The following is a 20,690-nucleotide window of genomic DNA, read 5'->3' on the forward strand; positions in this document are numbered from 1 at the left end:
TCGTGCGCCAAACGTGTGCCACTAGTTGACCACACTGCAAAGCTCGTCCAGCCTAGCATGGCCAATAACTGTCAAACCATGCTCTTCTGACTGTCACAGCACCCACTGATTTGGCTGCCAGTGTTACAACAGGACGCTTGCACACTGCTTTCTTTGTTTAAGTTCTCATAGGCAATTCCGGAATGTACAGTCTCACAGTATATTTAAGTTTATATTTTATTTACATAGCTCCATTTCTTATGATTATTAGAAGTTTTGAAAATTTGTAGCAATGGTAAATAATAAAGTAATTAGCTACTATTGTAAATAATATTCTGTTATAAATAATGTTCTAACAAGCAGCGATGAAGAAGCAATTAACATCATAAATACTGTGCCTACCTCAGACAAACTGACATTTTCTGTGTACCTATGGGCTTCTCCCAGTTCGTTTCAGTTTTTGAGATTTTTGATTGAATAAGCTCATGTAATGTTTTGAATTGTCCGTGAGACATTCGAAAGTAACTGATGAAAAAGTCTTGCTCAAAGCCAGCGCACATAACAGTTGATCATTTTCAGAACTGCTACTCATGTTTACTGCACTGCAGCAGACTCATTCACGAGAAGTGCAATTTGACACTAGATTGTTGTTTCCTGCCTGCGCTCTGAGCATAGCTGACCACAGTGGGCAACTGCGAGTTTCTACCATATGGGCAGCCCGCTCACTGACATCATTCACCCATTGTTACTTCTGTCTTCTATTTATTTGTCTACCAAACTGTGGTGTATCCTGTGAATATATAAAAAGTAAGTCGGAGAAAGACCTGACAATCTCACAAGCCAAAAGGCAAACTGTGCTGATTTGCTCGGATGACATCATGAGCAAACTACACTGTGTTGTCATGTGATAATGTGACACATGACAACATGCAGTAGTCTGTCATGTGTTAGTGCATCCAGTGGACACCTAGCCTAAGGTTTGATGGTTTTGATTCTGTATGAATTGTGTTTCTGAATTCACAGTTTAGCAGAATAGTTGACCTTATGCTTGTCTATCTTGTTATTGAAACAAAAAAGTGCTGTTGGGGACAACTACCCATCTCTGGAGTTTGTGAAAATCAGTTTCAGGTTGGAGATTCAGACAACCCATGTGGTGTAGCAATCTCTCAGGTCCCTTGTTTCATGCTTTAGAACATGTTCAGCAACTGTATAGTGGGTGTTCACAAGCCAAAGTCTTCAGTGCTCATTTATGCACTCAGCCAGTTTAGTGGTGGTGATTACTACATAAAATGCTGTGCCATGGACACAAGTAAGTGGTTTTGTAAACCACATGTGTGGTTCTAAAAGTTGTTCTGCCTCTGATATTGTGGACTCTACCAGTGATGGGACTGGGGAGTAGATGGTAATAAATGGGTAGACGGGAAGTTTTCTGCCAGGAACTATTGCAGGATACGAACCTTGCGGTAGGGATAATGCTTGAAGAATATCTATGGTTTGACTAGGATGTTACGGAAGTTGGAAGGGTAATGAAAGGTGACAGTGGGTGGTGTGGGGAAGATATCAAGGGGAGAAAATCTTATTGCCGGGCTTGGGTTAAGAAAGTCATTTAGCTTTGGCAGAGCAATGGATTGAGACATTAGAGGCCTAGGTGGTACTGATTGATGAGGTGGGTGCTTTTGATGTTTTTGGAAGTTAATGCTGTTTAGAGGGTGAAAGGAGGATAATACCCAGGAGATTTTTTATGAATGAGACCAGTGGTGAAGTTTTGGGAGAGAAAAGCTTAGGACATGTTGTTAGTGTAAGCTTTCAGGGATTCAGTGGTGGAACATGATGCTACGAAGCTACATTTGTCGCATATACCAAGGCTGTAGGGTAGGAAGTATTTGATGTGCAAGGGATGCATTTGTAAGCATTGTTACTTATTGATTGGCTTGATGTGAACTAGATTTGGATTAAGGCTTCAGTGAGATAGAAGTCAGTGCTGAAGAAGGTGGCTTTGGATTGAGAAAAGGGCCAATTGAATTTCAATTGGAAAGATTAATGAAGCTGCTGCAAGAAATTGAGTAGTTCACATTACAAAGACATCAGTGGATCAGTACCAAGCCAGGAGGCCTGGCTTCTATGTCCTGAGGAATAACTTTTTCATGCAGTCAAGGTAAATGTTGGCATAGTGCAGGGTCACTCTGGTTCCCATAGCAATTCACCTAATTTGTTTGATTTGTTTTTAGGTTTTACCTCAAAGATGAAATAATTATGGGTAAAGATGAAGTTGCTTAGTGTGAACTCCCACTCATGTTACTGAAACTTCACCATCTGTGCAAACTCCACAATTTTGAAACAGTAGAGGACAAAGAAGAATCTGATGATCACCAGCACATAAGACTTTTTTAAAAAAATTGGTGCCTTAAACAACGAATTATATGTATAGTACTAGTCTGAGTACCAACAAAATGAGTTGTTATATGTTGTTCCAATTCATTAAGCTGACTCTTAAAACATTGGTTGCATTTTGAGCAACACCCACTCAGAAGCAACAGTAAGCAAAAAAACAGCACTTAAAAGACATTAGAAGAGCATATGAGTGCTGTGCAAACTACTGGATGCACCGAAATAGTTCACAGTTTTCACCAAAATCATAAAAAAATAATCAATATCAGCACTTTCAGTCTGATAATTCAACTTACAGTAACTACAGTAGTTTGCTAGAAAGTGAGTACAGCTGTTGTGATCATGAGTGTGAAATGCGAGTAAGACCCTCATAAAACAGCTAAGAATTCAATGTTGTTCATGAATTAATACCTCAATTTTAACACAATAATAAAAAAAAACTTCTTAAATATACTGAATTTGTTGAGTTGTTGTGCAGTTTGCGATTATGGTGCATAGGATAGCAACATTATTTGAATCAAAGTGTGTGTGTGTGTGTGTGTGTGTGTGTGTGTGTGTGTGTGTGTGTGTGTGTGTGTGTTTTATTTCTTTTCTTCGTTTGATTAACACATAATTCAAAAAGAAACAGTACTTTTCCTCTAACATGTATGTGTATTAATCTGTCACAGAGTAATTAATTATGCAGAAACTTACCTGAATTATTGTTTCCATTAATGTTTTACAAAACCGTACAATTATTTATGATTGTTAATGAGAGAAGGAGCAATACATGTTATCTCTAAGGGCAATATATATATATATATATATATATATATATATATATATATATATATATATATAGAGAGAGAGAGAGAGAGAGAGAGAGAGAGAGAGAGAGAGAGAGATCCCTTCAGAAATAAAACAGCGACTAAATTAATAGTAAAATTAGTCTGTAATGCCTGTGTAGTTACATACATAATCATTCCTATGCACAATCTGTGTGTCACTATCACAAACATATCCCACTGAATTTATTAAACAGTTGGTAGATGACATTGGTGCTGTGTGTTGTGTATACAAAAACACAGATGGGTGTTAGTACCTTGACTTCTACATCTAACTTAGAAGTAAAAGAATAAATTTTAGTATCTGCATTATTCTTCTTCTTGTATGGTGATTACATTCGCATGAGTGACCATGGAAGGGGGGGGAGGGAAGGGAAGAAAAATGTGTAGAAGGTTGTCTCCAAATAACACACCCCTGTGACAATAAATGAGATTTTACGAAGACTTCCATTTGGCTGGTAGAAGAGGTATTGTTCTAATGCTGAGAGACGATGTCTGTAGGAGTGTTCCATGTGGGAGCTAGAGGGGAATGGATTTGAGACATGACAGGGAATGGTTGATGTCTTATGTAGGATGGAGTACTCTGTATGAAGGATTGGAGATGTGGGCAACCAGCACTGACATGTGCTGAATGAAGACTTTGAAACCCGTTGCAGTGGGACTCCGTTTATTTTTTTGTGGAAAGAGATAATAGAAGCAACAATTCTGCTTGGTGTCAGAGCACATGAGAATTCAGAGAAATGAAATCACAGGCAGCAGCTAAGGATGTTTGTGAGAGTGCACACATGGCATGGCCTCATTTATACTAAAACTTGTTGTTGACGCAAAGAGTTATGGGTAAGTTGTGTCATTAATTGTTGGGGATGAGAAGTTCCTACTGCTGACTACCGTGACAAGATTAAGTACTTTAACTTGCGTCTAGATAGGACAGTGTCCTGTAGTGCAAGGTTTCTTTCCTCATGGATCTCTCCATCATTCTGCATCTACATCTACATTGCTGCTCTGAAAATCACACTTAAGTGCCTGGCAAAGCATTCATGAAGCCACCTTCATACTAAAGCTCTGCTACTCCACTCTCGAACAGTGTGTGGCAAAAATGAACATGTAGGTTGTTCTGTTCTCCCTATGTAGGTTGGTGTCAGTAAAATATTTTTACATTCGGACGAGAAAGTTGGTGATAGAAGTTTCAGGAGAAGATACCGCTTCAATGAAAAAAATGCCTTTGTTTTAATGATTTTCACCCCAAATCCTCCCGTATTTCAATAATACAAAACATGCAGAACCCACACTGCACAGCATTACTCCAAAAGAAGGACAAGTGTAGTGTAGGCAGTCTCTTTAGTAGATCTGTTGCATCTTCTAAGTTTTCTGCCAACAAAAGACAGTCTTTGATTTGCCTTCCCAATAATGTTTTCTGTGTGTTCTTTATAATTTAAGCTGTTTGTAATTGTAATTTCTAGGTATTTATTGATTTTATCTTGTGGCTGAGGTTCAAGAGATTCCTTGTAGCACTAATTGGATGAACTCTCACTTTTCATTGCGTATCATCAGTTGGCAGTTTTCACACCACACAAGTATCTTATGTAAATTGTTTTACAATTGGTTTTGATCTTCTGATGACTTTGCTAGACAGTAAACGACAGCATCATCTACAAACAACCTAAGACGGCTGCTTGATTGTCTCCTAAATCATTTATATAGATAAGGAACTGCTGAGGGCCTACAACAATTCTGTTTTACTTGATGACTTTCTGTCAGTTACTATGAACTGTGACCTCTGTGACAGGAAATCATGAACTCAGTCGCATAACCAAGATGGCATTCCAACTTTCTAGAAATACCGAATCAATTTGAAATACCTTGTTGATAACACTTCGTGTGAGTAAAGAGATAGTTGCGTTTCACAAGAACAATGTTTTCTAAATCTGTGTTAACTATGTGGCAATAGACCATTCTCCTCTTCGAGGTAATTCATAGTGTTTGAACACAATACATGTTCCAAAATCCTGCTGCACATTGACGTTAATGATATGGGCCTGTAATGTAGGGATTACTCCTACGACCTTTCATGAATGTTGGTGTGACCTGTGCAACTTTCCAGTATTTGGGTACAGATATTTCGTCAAGCGAGGGGTTGTATATGAGTGTTAAGTATGGAGCTATTGCATCAGCATACTCTGAACCTAATTGAAATACTGTCTGGACTGGAAGACTTGCTTTTATCAAGTGATGTAAGTTTCTTCTCTATACTGAGGATATCTACTTCTAAGTTACTCATGTTGGCAGCTGTTCTTGATTTGAGTTCTGGAATATTTACTTTGTTTTCTTTAGTGAAGTAATTTCGGAAAGCTATGTTTAGTAACTCTGCTTTAGCAGCACTGTCATCAGTAGTATTTCCATTGATATTGGACAGGAAAGGCATTGGCTTCGCCTTGCCACTAGAATACTTTACATATGACCAGAATCTCTTTGGATTTTCTGCCAGGTTTGAGACAAAGTTTTATTGTGGAAAGTATTATAAGCATCTTATATTGAAGTCCCCACTAAATTTCGAGCTTCTGCAAAAGATTGCCAATCTTGGGGTTTTGATTTTGTTTAAATTTGGCATGGTTTTTTCGTTTTTCCTTCTACAGAGTTCTGACCTGTTTTTTTTTTTGTACCGTGGGGGATCAGGTCTGTCTTTTGTTAATTTATTTGGTATAAATCTCTCAATTGCTGTTGATACTATTTCCTTGAATTCAAGCCACATCTGTTCTACTCTTACATTGTTAATTTGGAAGATTTGGTGTACTCTTACATTGTTAATTTGGAAGGAATGGAGATTCTCTCACAGGAAGGAATAAAGCATTTTTTTTTATTTTTTTTATTTTTATAGATTTATTTTTCATGGATTTGGGAGATACGGTCTTCAGTCTCACTACGACAACCCTATTCACTTTGATGCTCGTTATTAGCTCAGGATTATTTGTTGCTATGAGGTCAAGTGTGTTTCCACGTACATTGACTGTTCAAATGGACTCTTGAACTAATTGCTAGAAATAATTTTCACGGAATGCATTTAGCGCAATTTCAGATGATGTTTTATGCGCGTATTTAAATGTGTATCTTTCCCAACGTATCAATGATAAATTGGAGTCACCACCCATCTCATTTTATGAGTCTGGTAATTTAAGTGAGTTGGGAGGTTGGCAAAAGGATCCAATTATTATTCTGTTGCGATTGCCAGAAATGTCTTAGACCCATGCTAACTAGAAAGGGATTATCTACAAAACAAACTTCTTGTAACAGCAGCAAACATGCCACTGCCAAATGTATCCAACCTATCCTTCTGAACACCTTTATGCTCTTCACAAAAATTTCGTCTGAATTTATCTCGAGCTTTAGCCAGCTTTCAGTGCCTATAATGTTTTGAGCACAAGTGCTTTCTATCAGCACTTGGGGCTGTGTTACTTTCTGAACACAGCTACAACAATTTACAACTGCTATAACAATGGCTCCTAGATCTATGTTCTTCCTGTGTTCGACCAGCACCATTGTGTTGTGCTTGCAGCATATAGATTATCTTACGCTACAGTTCGTAACTTACCTTAACCTTGGTTTACCTGACAATGGGTTATAAGGTTCTAAGTTAAGTCTGATTAAATCATTCTTTTTCATTTGACCAGTGATCAGCATTTTTGAGGAACTTCTTTTGCTTTATTTGAATTTTAATACTGACATTTGTTTTGTATCTTATGCTTCTGTATGAATGTGATAGTTGTTAGAACAGAGAGGTCTGCTTTAATTTGTAATTTTTTTTTCATATTTTATCCACATTTGCCTCAAAATGATAAAGGTGCTGATAATTGTGCTGACAAGCATTCTGATCATGATTATAAGTCATCACTATCTTACTGTTGTTGTACACACAGTAGTCATTAAATTGGTTGACTACAAATTTGGAAGGTAGGAGACGAGATACTGGCAGAAGTAAAGCTGTGAGTACCGGGCGTGAGTCGTGCTTCGGTAGCTCAGATGGTAGAGCACTTGCCCGCGAAAGGCAAAGGTCCCGAGTTCGAGTCTCGGTCGGGCACACAGTTTTAATCTGCCAGGAAGTTTCATATCAGCGCACACTCCGCTGCAGAGTGAAAATCTCATTCTACAAATTTATTACTTTGAAAATTAGTCAGAAATTGTACTTTTTCATCATAATTTTTGTACTTTCTTTAATTCTCTGTCATAAAAATGTTGATAAGTGATCTTGTGAATTAAAGGTGTTAGCAGACAAGGGAAACAGTTTTAAAAAGAAATTAAAATCAGTTGTACATGATATTTCTGCTATTTGGTAGATGAATATGTGAATGAATAGTATGCGTTTGTATATTTCTGTTATTCTGTAGATGAATATGTGAATGAATAGTATCCGTTTGCATTGGGTGAGAGCTCTGTTGTAGATTAAGAATAAAGTAAATGTCCAGTGATATGAATTGTCAGCCTGTAGCCATATTTTTATGGAGAAAATGTGTAATATTTGCAAAACTAATGATATTCCATGTCACAGCAAGTTGGCACAAATATGATCCTTGCGAATACCTAAACTAAGCTATGACATACTAGCTGATTGAAAATCAGATTCCTTTTTGCTACCAAAGTTTAAGTTATAGGTGAGAGAGTTTAATGTAATAGTTTCATAAACATAACACTGAATTATAATTTTCACCCAAATATAAATTTCAGGTGACCTATGAATTTTATATAACATAGTTGGAACTGCAGATACAAAAATAAAAAAGGAGAACAACTACATGATAAAAGCATCTAATTACCAGATGCCAAAACTCCATTAGCCAGTGACCAAGGGGGGAGGGGGGGGGGAGATGTATACAGGATGTGTCTCCTAAGAGACATAAGATGCATTTTCTCTGGTGTTTCAGCAGATATTTGCAATTTCAGATTTGCATTGTGTAGCTGGAGTCGGTGCAAACAAGTAGCACTCACCATGTCTTCCATGTGACGCAGGTCAGTCTAGCGTGATATTTGTTTTAATGATATGTATTAACAGGGATACTAAAACACAGTGACTAACCAGTACTCCAGCCACAACAGCACCGCCCTGGCTGCTACTGCCAAGCATGCAATTCTACTGAGTTGCTGCCGAATTTGCTGTTTATTCTTCATGTTTTACTGTTCTGTTAATACATATTGACAAATCAGATATTGCACTAGAATATTTAGGACTGCTCTATTGAAAGGCCACATAAAATTTGGGTTTAAAAATAATTTTGTTTGTAACTAGATACAAACAGACACTTTCCATTGACACTATGTGTCACATGCAACGTACTATGAGCAGTATTTGTTTGGATTCCCTACTTTTGAACACCGCAAAATTGGAATTGCAGATATTTGCCAAACTCCAGAGAAAATGAGCCTGGCAACTCTTAGGAGAGATACACTGTATTTCTCTCTCTCTCTCTCTCTCTCTCTCTCTCTCTCTCTCTCTCTCTCTGTGTGTGTGTGTGTGTGTGTGTGTGTGTGTGTGTGTGTGTGAGAGAGAGAGAGAGAGAGAGAGAGAGAGAGAGAGAGAAGGGGGGGGAGTGTGACTTCTCTAGACTTCATGTGTGTAATTGACTTTTACTCATCTGCTGGTTTACTTCCTTTTACAATGTGCTTCTTACTCCAAAGGATGGAACTGTTACAGCTCATGTAATTTAAAAATCATCCCAAATAAAGAAATATTGTTGCCCTTATGTGACTGGTGTTTTTGAAAAACTGGTATGAGAAAGTATATAATTGAAGAGGGATGACATAGTTTTTCCAGATTTTTTGATTAAAACTGCAGTCAGGAGACAGTTTTGAAATAAGGGTCATTTTCACACACTGGCTTCAGTAGTAGAGGTGGGTTTAAGGTTTTTAACACTGTAATTTCTTTATTTATGAATAAATTTTATTCAATTTGGTGTCATTGGAAAGATAAAAGGATCAACTCTGATATAAAATTATCAAAACACTGACATTGCAGATACAAATATTTACAAATCTGTAATGAGAATCATTTCTAGAGGGTTTTTCACCAGAATTACAAATTTTGCCATCTTAATTTTACTGTCTCATAATGCCAGTTATCATACTTTTCAACATAAAAAACATGAGGGGAGTTTTTTTGCAGACCTTTCATCACTGAAGTAAATAACATATTGGATGTGTGATACTTGTTCCAGTATGTAGTTGAGAGTGGTTTTCTGGAAAACATAGAAGTGTTTGTATCATCCTGCAAATAATCACTTTCACAGCATAGTGGCATTTTCTTAATACAGTCGTCCGTTTCCTGTTACACAACACAAGGATTGAAGGTGACTTGGAAAGTTCTGCTAGTGAAATCTTTGTGCAGCATCGTGGAGCAAACATGTGTAATTTCCATGCAAAATCCACTATAATGATGTATGAAGCATCAGGGAGTGATCCCTTGCTTGATTTTAAGTAGTGACTCTGAGATTTTGACATGTAAAGATGTGTCTAGTTTTGAGGTTTGTGTACATGATATTCAACAAATTCATCAACTGTCTTCATTAATTAGGTCGGTCAGTCTGGATCCATTGCTTGAAAATAACATTTATTAAATATTGTAAGGATTCCAGCTCCAGGAAAAAAATTTCGCAGTTCATATTCTGCAGGACCCAGAGAACAGTGACGTAGCATGCACTCTTCATTTCCGAGATTGCAAACAAGTTGCTTTAGAAATTCAGTGTGTGGTTCTTTTACAAATGCAGCATGCACCAGTATTGTTGATAAATAGGTAGACTTTGTACAGTCAATGGCTATTTGCAGTAACACATTCTTCTGGGCAAAGTTCACAAAACCTTGTAAAACAAATTTTATCAGTGGGATATTTTTCTTTGAAACCTAAATAGGTATCTTTCAGATTATACAAAATGAATCTTTTTGTCTTGTACATTCTTTTGCCACTTTCAGAAGGGATAGATAGTCTTTTTTATTAGCAGAAGTTCATTCTGTTTCCCACTATCAGCTTGCTTTTGTTTACCCCATACTTTTAATGCAACTTCCGCTAAATTTCTCTTGAAGTTTTTTTTGCACTAAACAATTACAGTCTTTGCATTCAGGACTGCCATGTTGTTCAGACTACATTTTCCACTGGAACATGTAGCACTTCTGGTGCCGTTTAGTGGAATTTTAATGTTACGGCATGAGACTTGGATCAAATGTATTTTGGACTACTGTCTTCTGTCCTTTTGATAAACATAAATCATTAAAGTAATTCATGACTTCCACAAAGTTTTTCAAGAGCTGTAGATGGATTTGGTATATATTCTGTATCTTCAACTTCTCATTCATCCATCCTTGGCAAGCTGCGCACTGTAATGGAGGAGATAAAATGGTCTTACAGAATGTCATACAAAGCTTGGTATGTGAGATACATCCAAGACTTTTATAATTTCTTACAGTGATTAAAGAAACAACTTCTCAGGATTTCTTGGCAGTCTTTTTACTATGTTTTTTAAAAGGATCACAGCAAATTCTTCATCTGTCATCAAATGTTCCTAAGTATAGCCTTTGTTGAGAAGAATAAACATTGTCAGTATTTTCACATGTACCTCTTACCTTCAATAATTCAGTACCAGCTTGATTCAGAGTTGACATGTCTGTCAAATCAGTCTCTTTGCTATTACTCCTTTTCTTCTTCTAACACATCTATGCCGGCACACAACCTATTGAACATTTCTTTTGTTACAGGAAAGAACTGGATGATTTAAACTTTTTCTGGCACAATTAGTCATAGATGTATTATGATGAATCTGTAAGGGGGAAACAAGAAAGAATTAATGACTACTTTATGTGGTTAGGGAACAAATAAGATTTTTATCTGACACTGCAGAAATCTCCTTGTAGCAAGTTCAGAGTAAGTTCAACTGTAAAGCTGTTGCCAATTCACAGCAGTCATACTTATGTTACCTGCTAAAACTAGCTCTTTCATTTAAAATAACTTACCAGACAGAAGAGGTGCTGACATAAAAAGCACAAAGTCAAAAGCCAAAAAAGTCCTCCTTTAGAGATAAGAATGTACGCACAAAGAGCTCTCACACATCCTTGGCCTGTGTTGGCTGCAAGTGTTGCTGGTAGACTGAATTTTTCAGTGTTGTAAATGTATTATTGTTCAGCTCTTTGAGGCAAGTCATTACAGCTTTACTGAAAAAGTGTGAGATCTAGAAGAAAAGGAAAATACCCTCCTGATTTTGTTCGTTCAAAAGTACGACAGTCATTACGTCAAACAAAAGACAATAGTCATCATGTTAAAGAAAAATTAATGGTGAAACTTGTGATTTTGGCGAGGAAATTCCTGAAATTTGGAAAAAAAATTGAAACAACGTTCTTTACAGATTTATAGATGTTTGTGTGCAAAGTTTAAATATTTTTTATAATCCCATGTTATAGTTGCTTCTTTTATTTTTCCAGTGACACTGAACTGAATAAAATTCGCTCATAAGTAAAAAAGTTATAGTTTTTCTTTTCAGTTTTTGTTCTATAGACCCAAAAAATGAGAGAATTCGTGTCGTTGTGGAACATGTCAGAAAGTGTAACATAAAAACATGATACATTTGAATATAATACTTACTACCTTTATCATGTGTCAGGAGATGTCGAAATAGGTGAATAAATTGTGGTAAACTGGAACAGCTAATATTTACAGAATCAACATGCTGTCAGAATGAAACATTGTTATGCACTATTAATAAATTATCATACACAAAATACCTAATCTGGACTGTTGTGACCAAGTGCTGTCAAAACTGAAATCTAACAGACATTTTTACTTAGACTTGCTTAACAGTCTCTGTTAAGATATTCATCTATAGAGTAGAGGGAGTTGCCTATCAAAAAGTGTTTCAAACTCTGTTAAAACCATGCTTTATCTGAAACCAAGTTTATAGTTGTTGCCGACAATTTATTAAAAATGCGTTCCTGAATATTGGACCCGTTTTTGGACCAAGGTAAGTGATTTTAGGTCTTTATGTAGTTCTTATCCCTAATATTGATATTATGTATTGAGCTATTGGTTGGAAATAGAGATATATTACGTGCATCAATTCCATTAGGGAATAAATACACTGAGAAGCAGTGGTTAGAATACAAAGTTCTTTGAACAGGTTTCTGCATCATATTCTGGAATTTACACAACAAATGATTCTTATTGCACGGTTTTGCATGCTGAAAACTTCTGCTCGGTTTGATGAGTTACCCCAGAATATGATCTCATATGACATAAAAGAATGAAAATGAGTTACCCCAGAATATGATCTCATATGACATAAAAGAATTAAAATAAGCAAAGTATGCAAGTTTTTTTATATTTATATCTCGTGCATCTGACATCATTCTCACTCCAAAAACAGACTTGTTTAGGCACTTCAGCAATTCTGTGATACGCCCTTCCACACTGACTTTATTATCAAGTTGTAAACCCAGAAATTTAACACTGTAAATCCCTTTGATCTGCATGTCTTCATATGTTATACACATGGGGGAAGACAATCCCTTACAGGTTCTGAACTGCATATAGTGGGTGTTCTCAAAGTTTAATGACAGTGAATTAGCTTTAAACTATTTATTAATGTCAGCAGCTTTTCTAAATCAGTACTCAACTTGCTACTTATTGCAATGTTTGTATCATCTCCAAACAAAACAAATTTAGCTTCTGACAATGTAACAGACAAGAGGTCATTGATACAAGAAAAAGCAGTGGACCCAAGATGGAACTTTGAGGAACACACATGTAATTGATACCTATTCAGATGAAGACTGAATGCTTACTGCACAGGTATTTTGCAACAACACCCTTTGTTTCCTTTTAGATAAGCAAGGCTCGAACCATTTTGCAGCATTTCCGGTGACATCATAATATTCTAATTTACTTAAAAGAATGCTGTGGTTCACACAGTCAAAGGCTTTTGACAGGTCACAGAAAATGCCAGTAACTTCTAGTGTAGTGGTGACAAACTTATAAATCATCTTGTTTCGGATGCCATGTGGTAAAAAGGACCCACATCTCAAAATGGTCTCCTAACTAAAATTTGGATAAAAAATTGTGGAACAATTATTGCAAGCCTCTTTTATTATGTAAATTCTTACACGAAATTTTCACTATCAGGATGTTAGGGCAAGTGATTTCATTTGAAATGAGCCTTACTTGTCACAGTATCAAATGTTCTTTATTACTGTCCTAGCATCTCTCTTAATTATTCTGGACATTCATCTAAATAGGATATGCTTGTAATTCATGAAAGTAAGCCTTATAAAGGTGAAGAAGTGAGCTTGATTACTTGTTTTCAAAGCCAAAACATGTAAAGCAAAGCTATCAGCAAAGAGAGGGGAAGTGCAGGGGGACCAGAAAAATGGTTTTTCTAGTTGTTTTCAGCAATTGACAGTTGTATTGTGTGTTCAGTGAGGTGTTCCTGTTAATTAATGTTACGTATCTTATCTGTTTCAGTATTATGAAGATAATTACAAGAAGGCTTTAGACCGGTTCTTGCTGTATAAAGAAAAAATAATGTGTACACAGTGAGTATATTTCAATTCAGTTTTCATTGGAAAATTGTACGGGACTCTCAAAACGGCATGTAGTGAAAGTAGTTTGTGTGATTGTGCGTTTGAAAGTGTGTACAATTGTTCAAAAAGCAGCTGTTGTTCAAAAGCTGGAGTGAATGCTGTTTTCCATTATGTATTATTGTGCTCCTCGCATTGATCCATTTTATGTGATTGGTTGCCTTTCCCCTATTTTATGTACTACTCCATCCAGAATTAAAATAATATTCTTGAACCACTATATGTGGTGCAGTCATAAGGAAAAAATCTAATATTTGGGAGGAGAGGACTTCTTATTTCAGTGCACACAAGGATCACCATACTATAGTTGTTTCACAGCCTCCCAGAGAGGGAGAAATAAATTATTCACAGTGAAGACTGACAGTGGTTGAGACACTGGCCTTATATTTGCAAAGAGTAAGGTTCACAGTGTGATATGGCCATGCCAATATAAGTTGCAAATCCCATTGATTATTTCATACTTCAGTTCAAAATTGTCCTTCGAAGATGTCCACAGTTCTCACAATCCCACTGGCTTTACCAAGCGAGGTGGTGCAGTGGGAGGATGACGGTTCAGTCCCGCGTCCAGTCATCTTGATTTAGGTTTTCCGTGATTTCCCTAAATCGCTCCAGGCAAATGCTGGGATGGTTCCATTGAAAGGGCCCGGCCGACTTCCTTCCCCATCCTTTCCTAATCTGTCGAGACCGATGACCTCACTGTCTGGTCTCCTCCTCCAAACCCGCCCAACCCAATCCCCCACTGGCTTTAATGCATACTTCTCTTTTCCCTCCAATAACTTTATCCTCACTTTTCAAGTCATTTTCGAAACCACTCTCATCCGTCCAAAACTCGTACTTCGTATTCCCTCAAAATCCTCCCCTCCTCTGTCAGTCTTATGAATGTTATCTCTGTGGTCCTTATTTTGTCATTTCCAATGATAACCAGCTATCTAGTGTCTCTCGTTAGCTCCCCACCTCTTCATACTTTGAGCATGTAACCACTTTAGACTTGCCACATGCCTCTTCTCTCCATCAGCTTCTGTCAACCTGAGCAACCACACACAAGCAGCAGTTTGGCTTCACGTGTCTGGGGTTGTTTCTGTGGGAGTGTATATTGACGCTAGGAAAAGCATGGGCGCAAAAGCAGTATAAGTCTCTTTGCTGTTGTGTGTGTGTGAATGTGCCACATTTTATTCAAATGTAGGTGTATGATTGCCTTTTTTCATCTTTGTTTATTGGTTTCATCCTGAAAGTCCTATCTCCCTAGGGGGCCCACAGTCCCTTTTGTTGGTATGTGTGTGGCGTGCACGGAGCCCTGAGCTATTGCAGTTTCCTTCCTTTCTCCACACTGCATTACTGCCCCTGTTCCTCTCCTTCCCTGTTCTTCCTCCTTTCTCCCTGCCCCCTCCTTTCCCTCTTGGTGGACTTCTTTATATCGACCTGACTATCCTCCCTGCTTTGTTTTGGTATGTGCTATTGTTTAGTTTGTGGCTTCCATCTCCTTTTTGGTGTTTTTGGCCCCCTGGGGTTTGACCTCCATTTCAAACGTTTTCCTTTCGGGATGAGCCATTTGGAGATGAACTCCCAACCTTGTTTCCATTGTGCAGGCTACTCTCCGCCTCCCCTCCCTTTTCCCCTTGCTCCCTGGCCCCCTTCCTATTAGGTCACCGGCACAATAGCCAGTCCGTGTGGGGGGACTGTTAAGTACCCACTTGGCTGACCCCCCCTGACATCACAGGGATCACACTGCTAGTGCCTGAGCTGTTAAAGCCTCGTGTATGTCAAGGAGTCGATGCTCATCAGTTTGGGGGATCTGAACTCCCAGCAATGGCCGCCGTGCCAGACGACCCTTGCTCTGCTGGGTGGCACCCATGGGGCGAGCCCCTGGTCGGAGTGGGTGGTACTAGGGTGGATGCCTTGTACATGAAACGACAAAAGCTTCAACATCGTGGCCATTCTGTAGCCGTCTCTAAGAGTGATAGAAGACATGCCACTCCTTGTTCTGATCCTTCAGCCTTCCCCTCCCAGGCCACCTCCTGGGAAGAGGGTCAAGCTCGCTGGCTTGGGTTGAAACCTTTCCTTTGGTACCTGGTTTGTACCAGGACAGATGGTGAAACTTTTGCCGTGACCAGGCCTTTGTTTTTCGTGGAGACAATTAAAGATATTGTATTGCAAAGTGGAATTCATGAGTAAAATGCAGTCCAATTCTTTGCTCATAAAGACATCTTCTGCTGCCCAATCTGAAGTCGTGCATGCTTGAGACCATCTTGGTGACATCCCAGTCTCCATCGCACCCCACCAATCTTTGAACTCGGTACAGGCCATCATTTTCCAGGGAATCTTCTTCTCCAAACTGACGAGGAGCTCCGTGCAAACCTCAAGGAGCGAGGAGTCCTATTTAGCTGCCGTGTACAGCAAGGCCCTAAAAACAATCACACCATTATCCTGGCCTTCAAGGGGGTACCCACCCAGAGGAGGTAAAGGTGATGGTGTAAAACCCTACATTCCACCACCAAAGAGATGCTTGAAATGCTTATGGTTTGGAGGAGCACTCCACTTCTTCGGCAGCTGCCAGTACTGGAGCTCCCTCCCAGGACTCCTCTTCCCGGCACACCTCTGAAAGGCAATCTACAGCTCCACATTGGCTGTGCGATCTGCGGCCGGTAGGCGCCAACATTGCCAGGTGTAATTCCGTGCCTGGCCTCTTTGCGGTCTGTCTTTCTCTACCTTCACAAGAGAAGAAGCAGAAACACAAGAACAAGAGCAAGGCCCCTCCGGTACTCCCTGGGGTGCCGCCTTTCTCTTCTCCAGCCAATGAACCAACAGTGTCTGACCCCACCTGTATAGACATTACCCCATCCCATTTTGTCAGTTCTTACTCAACCACTCTTTGTGGGTTCCACGCTGTCGAAACCGAATTGGCCCCTTATGGGCTTCCGGTGGTCTTTGCACCTTGATCTGCAAGGACATTGTTAGTAAATGAGTTCCCCTCCATACCATTCTGGTAGCAATTGCCTATCTGGACACTCCAATCACAATCTGTAATCCCTACCTCCCGCCTGACAGGCTGCCCCCATCCCTTGCCCTAACCATCCTTCTTCAACAACTCCCTTCTCCCCTCCTGCTTCTAGGGGACTTTAATGCCCACAACCTTCTTTGGGGTGGTCACACAACAAATGCCCTGGGCAGGACATTTGAAGCTGTTCTGGCAGGGCTTGACCTCTGTCTCCTAAACACTGGCACTCCCACACACTTTAGTGTGGTATGCGGTACTTTCTCTGCCATTGACCTCTCCATCTGCAGTCCCGGTCTTCTTCCCTCCATTCAGTGGGGTGTCCATGATGACTTATGTGACAGCAATCATTACCCGATTGTTTTGAACTTCCTTCAGTATATCTCGCTATGTCACCCTCTTAGGTGAGCCTTCTCTAAAGCTGATTGTGGTGCCTTCTCCTCTGCTACCACCCCCCCCCTATACTATCACAGTTATATTGATGAGTCTACACAGACTTTGCCGCCATTCTTTCCACAGCTGTTTCAGCCATCCCTTCTTCCTTGAGTTCCCCTTGGTGGAAGATGGTCACTTGGTGCTCTTCAACGCTTCAAGCGGCACCCTTCTAATTGTCTCCTTCTGGTCTTTAAATGATTCCGCGCCTGGGCTCGTTACCTAATCAGATTTCAGAAACGGTTTTGCTGGGAACTATATGTGGCTGCCATAGGACCGCACACACCCTCTTCACAAGTCTGGGTGAGACTCAAGCGAATTTTTGGCCATTGTCCTCCCACCAGTGTTGCAGGATTTTTTGCGCATGGTGTTGTCTTTACCCATCTGAACTTTGTCGCAGAGCATTTCCCTCAACACTTTGCCCAAGCCTCTGCATCAACTCAGTATCCACCCACGTTCCTCCTTCTGAAAGAGGGCTCAGAACGACTGCCTTTGTCTTTGTTTCTTGCTGCTTGGAGCCTTATAATGCCCCATTTAGCGAGTGGGAATTCGCCAGCGCCCTCTCCCTTTGTCCTGACACGGCTCCTGGACCAGATCGGATACATAACCAAATGCTCCAACACTTTCAACCATCTGTGGAGTGAGAGGGTATTTCCTACCCAGTGGCAGGGAGGCATTGTTATTACCGAGCCAGGTGGCGCAGTGGTTAGCACACTGGGCTCGCATTCGGGAGGACGACGGTTCAATCCCGTCTCCGGCCATCCTGATTTAGGTTTTCTGTGATTTCCCTAAATCGTTTCAGGCAAATGCAGGGATGGTTCCTTTGAAAGGGCAGGGCCGATTTCCTTCCCAATCCTTCCCTAACCCGAGCTTGCGCTCCGTCTGTAATGACCTCGTTGTCAACGGGACGTTAAACACTAACCACCACCACCACCATTGTTATTTCGGTGTTGAAGCCTGGGAAACCACCTCTTCAGTTGGATAGCTACCATCCAATTAGCCTTACCAACACCCTCTGCAAGCTCCTTGAATGCCTGATGTGTCGGCGGCTGTTTCGGATCCTTGAACCCCACGACCTTTTGTCATAAACTCAAGGTGGTTTTCACTGTGGCTGCTCTATGGTGGATAACTTGGTCCTCTTTCTGTTATCCGGACAGCTTTCGCCCATCAGCAACAACTCATTGCAGTCTGCTTTGACCTGCATAAAGCCTAAGACACCACCTGGCGCCACCACATCCTCACCACCCTTCACGAATGGGGCCTTTGTGGTGCTCTGCCCGTTTTTAACCATAACTGTCTTTCTTGTCGCTCTTTCCGTGTCCAAGTTGGTTCCTCCTACAGCACTTCCCATTGCCAAGAAAATGGGGTTCCACAGGCTTCCGTGCTGAGTATCCCTCCCTTTCTCGTCTCCATTAATGGACTGGCGGCTGCTGGCCTGACAGTGTCCCCCTTTTTGTATGCTGACAATTTTTGTATCTACGTCCCGTCATGGGCACTGCAGAACGCCGTCTACGGGGGCCAATGTACTGGGTGCAATCTTGGGCTCTCCCCCATGGCTTTCAGTTTTCAGTGGCCAAGTTGTGTGTCATGCATTTCCACTGTCACCGTACAGTCCATCCCCATCCGGACCTGTTCCTCGATGGCCTATCCCTCGAGGTGGTGAACACCCATCGCTTCTTGGGTCTGGTCTTCGATGCCCGGTTGACATGGCTCCCTCATCTTCGCTAGCTGAAGAGGACGTGCAGTTTGTATCTCAATGTTCTTAGAAGTTTGTGCAATACCATCTGGGGTGCAGACCGCTCTATTCTCCTGAGATTGTACAAAGTGCTTGTCCAGTCTCATTAGGACTACGGGAGTCCTGTCTATGGTTCCGCTTCACCTTTGACATTGCAGATACTCGACCCCATCCACCATGTGTGGGTACGGCGCGTGAGTGGTGCCTTCCGGACTAGCCCCAGCCCCGTGATTAGCCTTCTTGCAGAGGCAGGGATTCAACCGCTGCGAGTTTTGCGCCAATAGCAGCTGATATCTTACGCGCTCTGCGTTTGCTGTATCCCAAAGCACCCTAATTATGGTCTCCTTTATCCAGACACGGAGATCAACCTCCCGCGGCGGCAGCCACAATGTGGGCTTACCATGGCTGCCCACATTCAGTCGCTCTTTTCTGAGCTCCAGTGCTTCCCTTTACTGCCTCTTTTCTCTGCTCACGCATGTACCCCTCTGTGGTGCATCTCTTGGCCACACCTCTGTCTTGATCTCTGCATCAATTAAAAGTATTCTCTACGTCTGGAGGCCCTTTGCCACCAATTCTACTGTCTCCTCAGTTCATTCCAGGGTTCAGAAGTGATTTATACTGATGGCTCCGTGGTTGCAAGTCACACTAGTTATGCTTACACCTCTGCGAGGCACACAGGACTTTGTTCCTTGCCAGATGGCTATAGTGTTTTTACAGCAGAATTGGTTGCCATCTTGCGCACTGGACCATGTCTGCTTCTGCTCAGGACTGTCCTTCACTATCTGTAGTGACTCCTTGAGCAGTTTGCAAGCTATCGGCCAGTGCTTCCCTCGCCAGCCGTTGGTCATAGCTGTCCAGGACTTCCTTTCTCTCCTTGATCAACATGGATGCCCAGTGGTTTTCATTTGGACCCAGGCCATGTTGGGATCCCTGGCAATGAACTTGTCGATCGTCTGGCTAAATTGGCTACTAACGGGCCATCTCTTGCAGTTGCCATTCCGGTAATAGACCTTCATTTGGCCTTATGTTGTCAGGTTTTGGGACTTCGGAATGCAGAAAGGCACACTCTTTCTTTGCTGAACAAGCTCAGGGCGATAAAGGATTCTACAACTATGTGGCAGTCCCCCTTACGGGCCTCTCGTAAAGCCTCTGTTTTTCTTCGCCGGCTCCGCTTCAGCCATACTTGGCTGACTCACGGTTATCTTCTCCATCGTAAGGGCCCCCCCCCCCCCCCCCCCCCCCCCCCCTGTGGTTCACCCCATATTGGACTGTCCTGACTTAGCCGCCCTGCGATGGACTTTTAGCTTTCCTGACTCGCTACCCCCTGGCGTTAGCTGAAATGCCTCAGCGGCTGATCTAGTTTTACAATTTCTTCGTGATTTTGTGTGTGTGTGTGTGTGTGTGTGTGTGTGTGTGTGTGTGTTTGTGTGTGTGTGTGTGTGTGTGTGTGTGTGTGTGTGTGGTGGGGGGGGGGTGGTTTATCAGTTTATTTAATGGTAGGACCTTCAACCTTATTGGTGGGTGGAGGGGATGGCAGGCTGTCTTGCTCCCCCTTCGCACCAATAGGACTGGCTTCATCTGGGCTTGGTGGTTCACCCCCGCCCTCTGCCCTCCCACTCCTTTCTTTATGGGGTCTGTGTCTACCTGTGCTTCCTTCATGTCCCTGTCATTGGTCACTTTCCTTCCCTTGTCTCTTCTTCTGCCTTCTTCCTTCTCTGTCAATAATTTGTAATTTTATGGC

The 20,690-nt window shown here is 41.0% G+C and overlaps 1 protein-coding gene across 1 annotated transcript in view; it reads left to right on the forward strand.

Annotated features, from left to right (window-relative positions):
* Positions 1–20,690, forward strand: part of LOC124731101 — a 301,651-nt gene that overhangs the window by 25,016 nt on the left and 255,945 nt on the right. Inside the window, exon 2 of the mRNA XM_047248509.1 lies at positions 13,675–13,745. Coding sequence (XP_047104465.1) covers positions 13,675–13,745 — 71 coding nt within the window. The remainder of the gene's footprint in view (positions 1–13,674; positions 13,746–20,690) is intronic.

The sequence above is a fragment of the Schistocerca piceifrons genome, chromosome 1 (assembly GCF_021461385.2).
Source record: "Schistocerca piceifrons isolate TAMUIC-IGC-003096 chromosome 1, iqSchPice1.1, whole genome shotgun sequence".
NCBI classification, from domain to species: Eukaryota; Metazoa; Arthropoda; class Insecta; order Orthoptera; family Acrididae; genus Schistocerca; species Schistocerca piceifrons.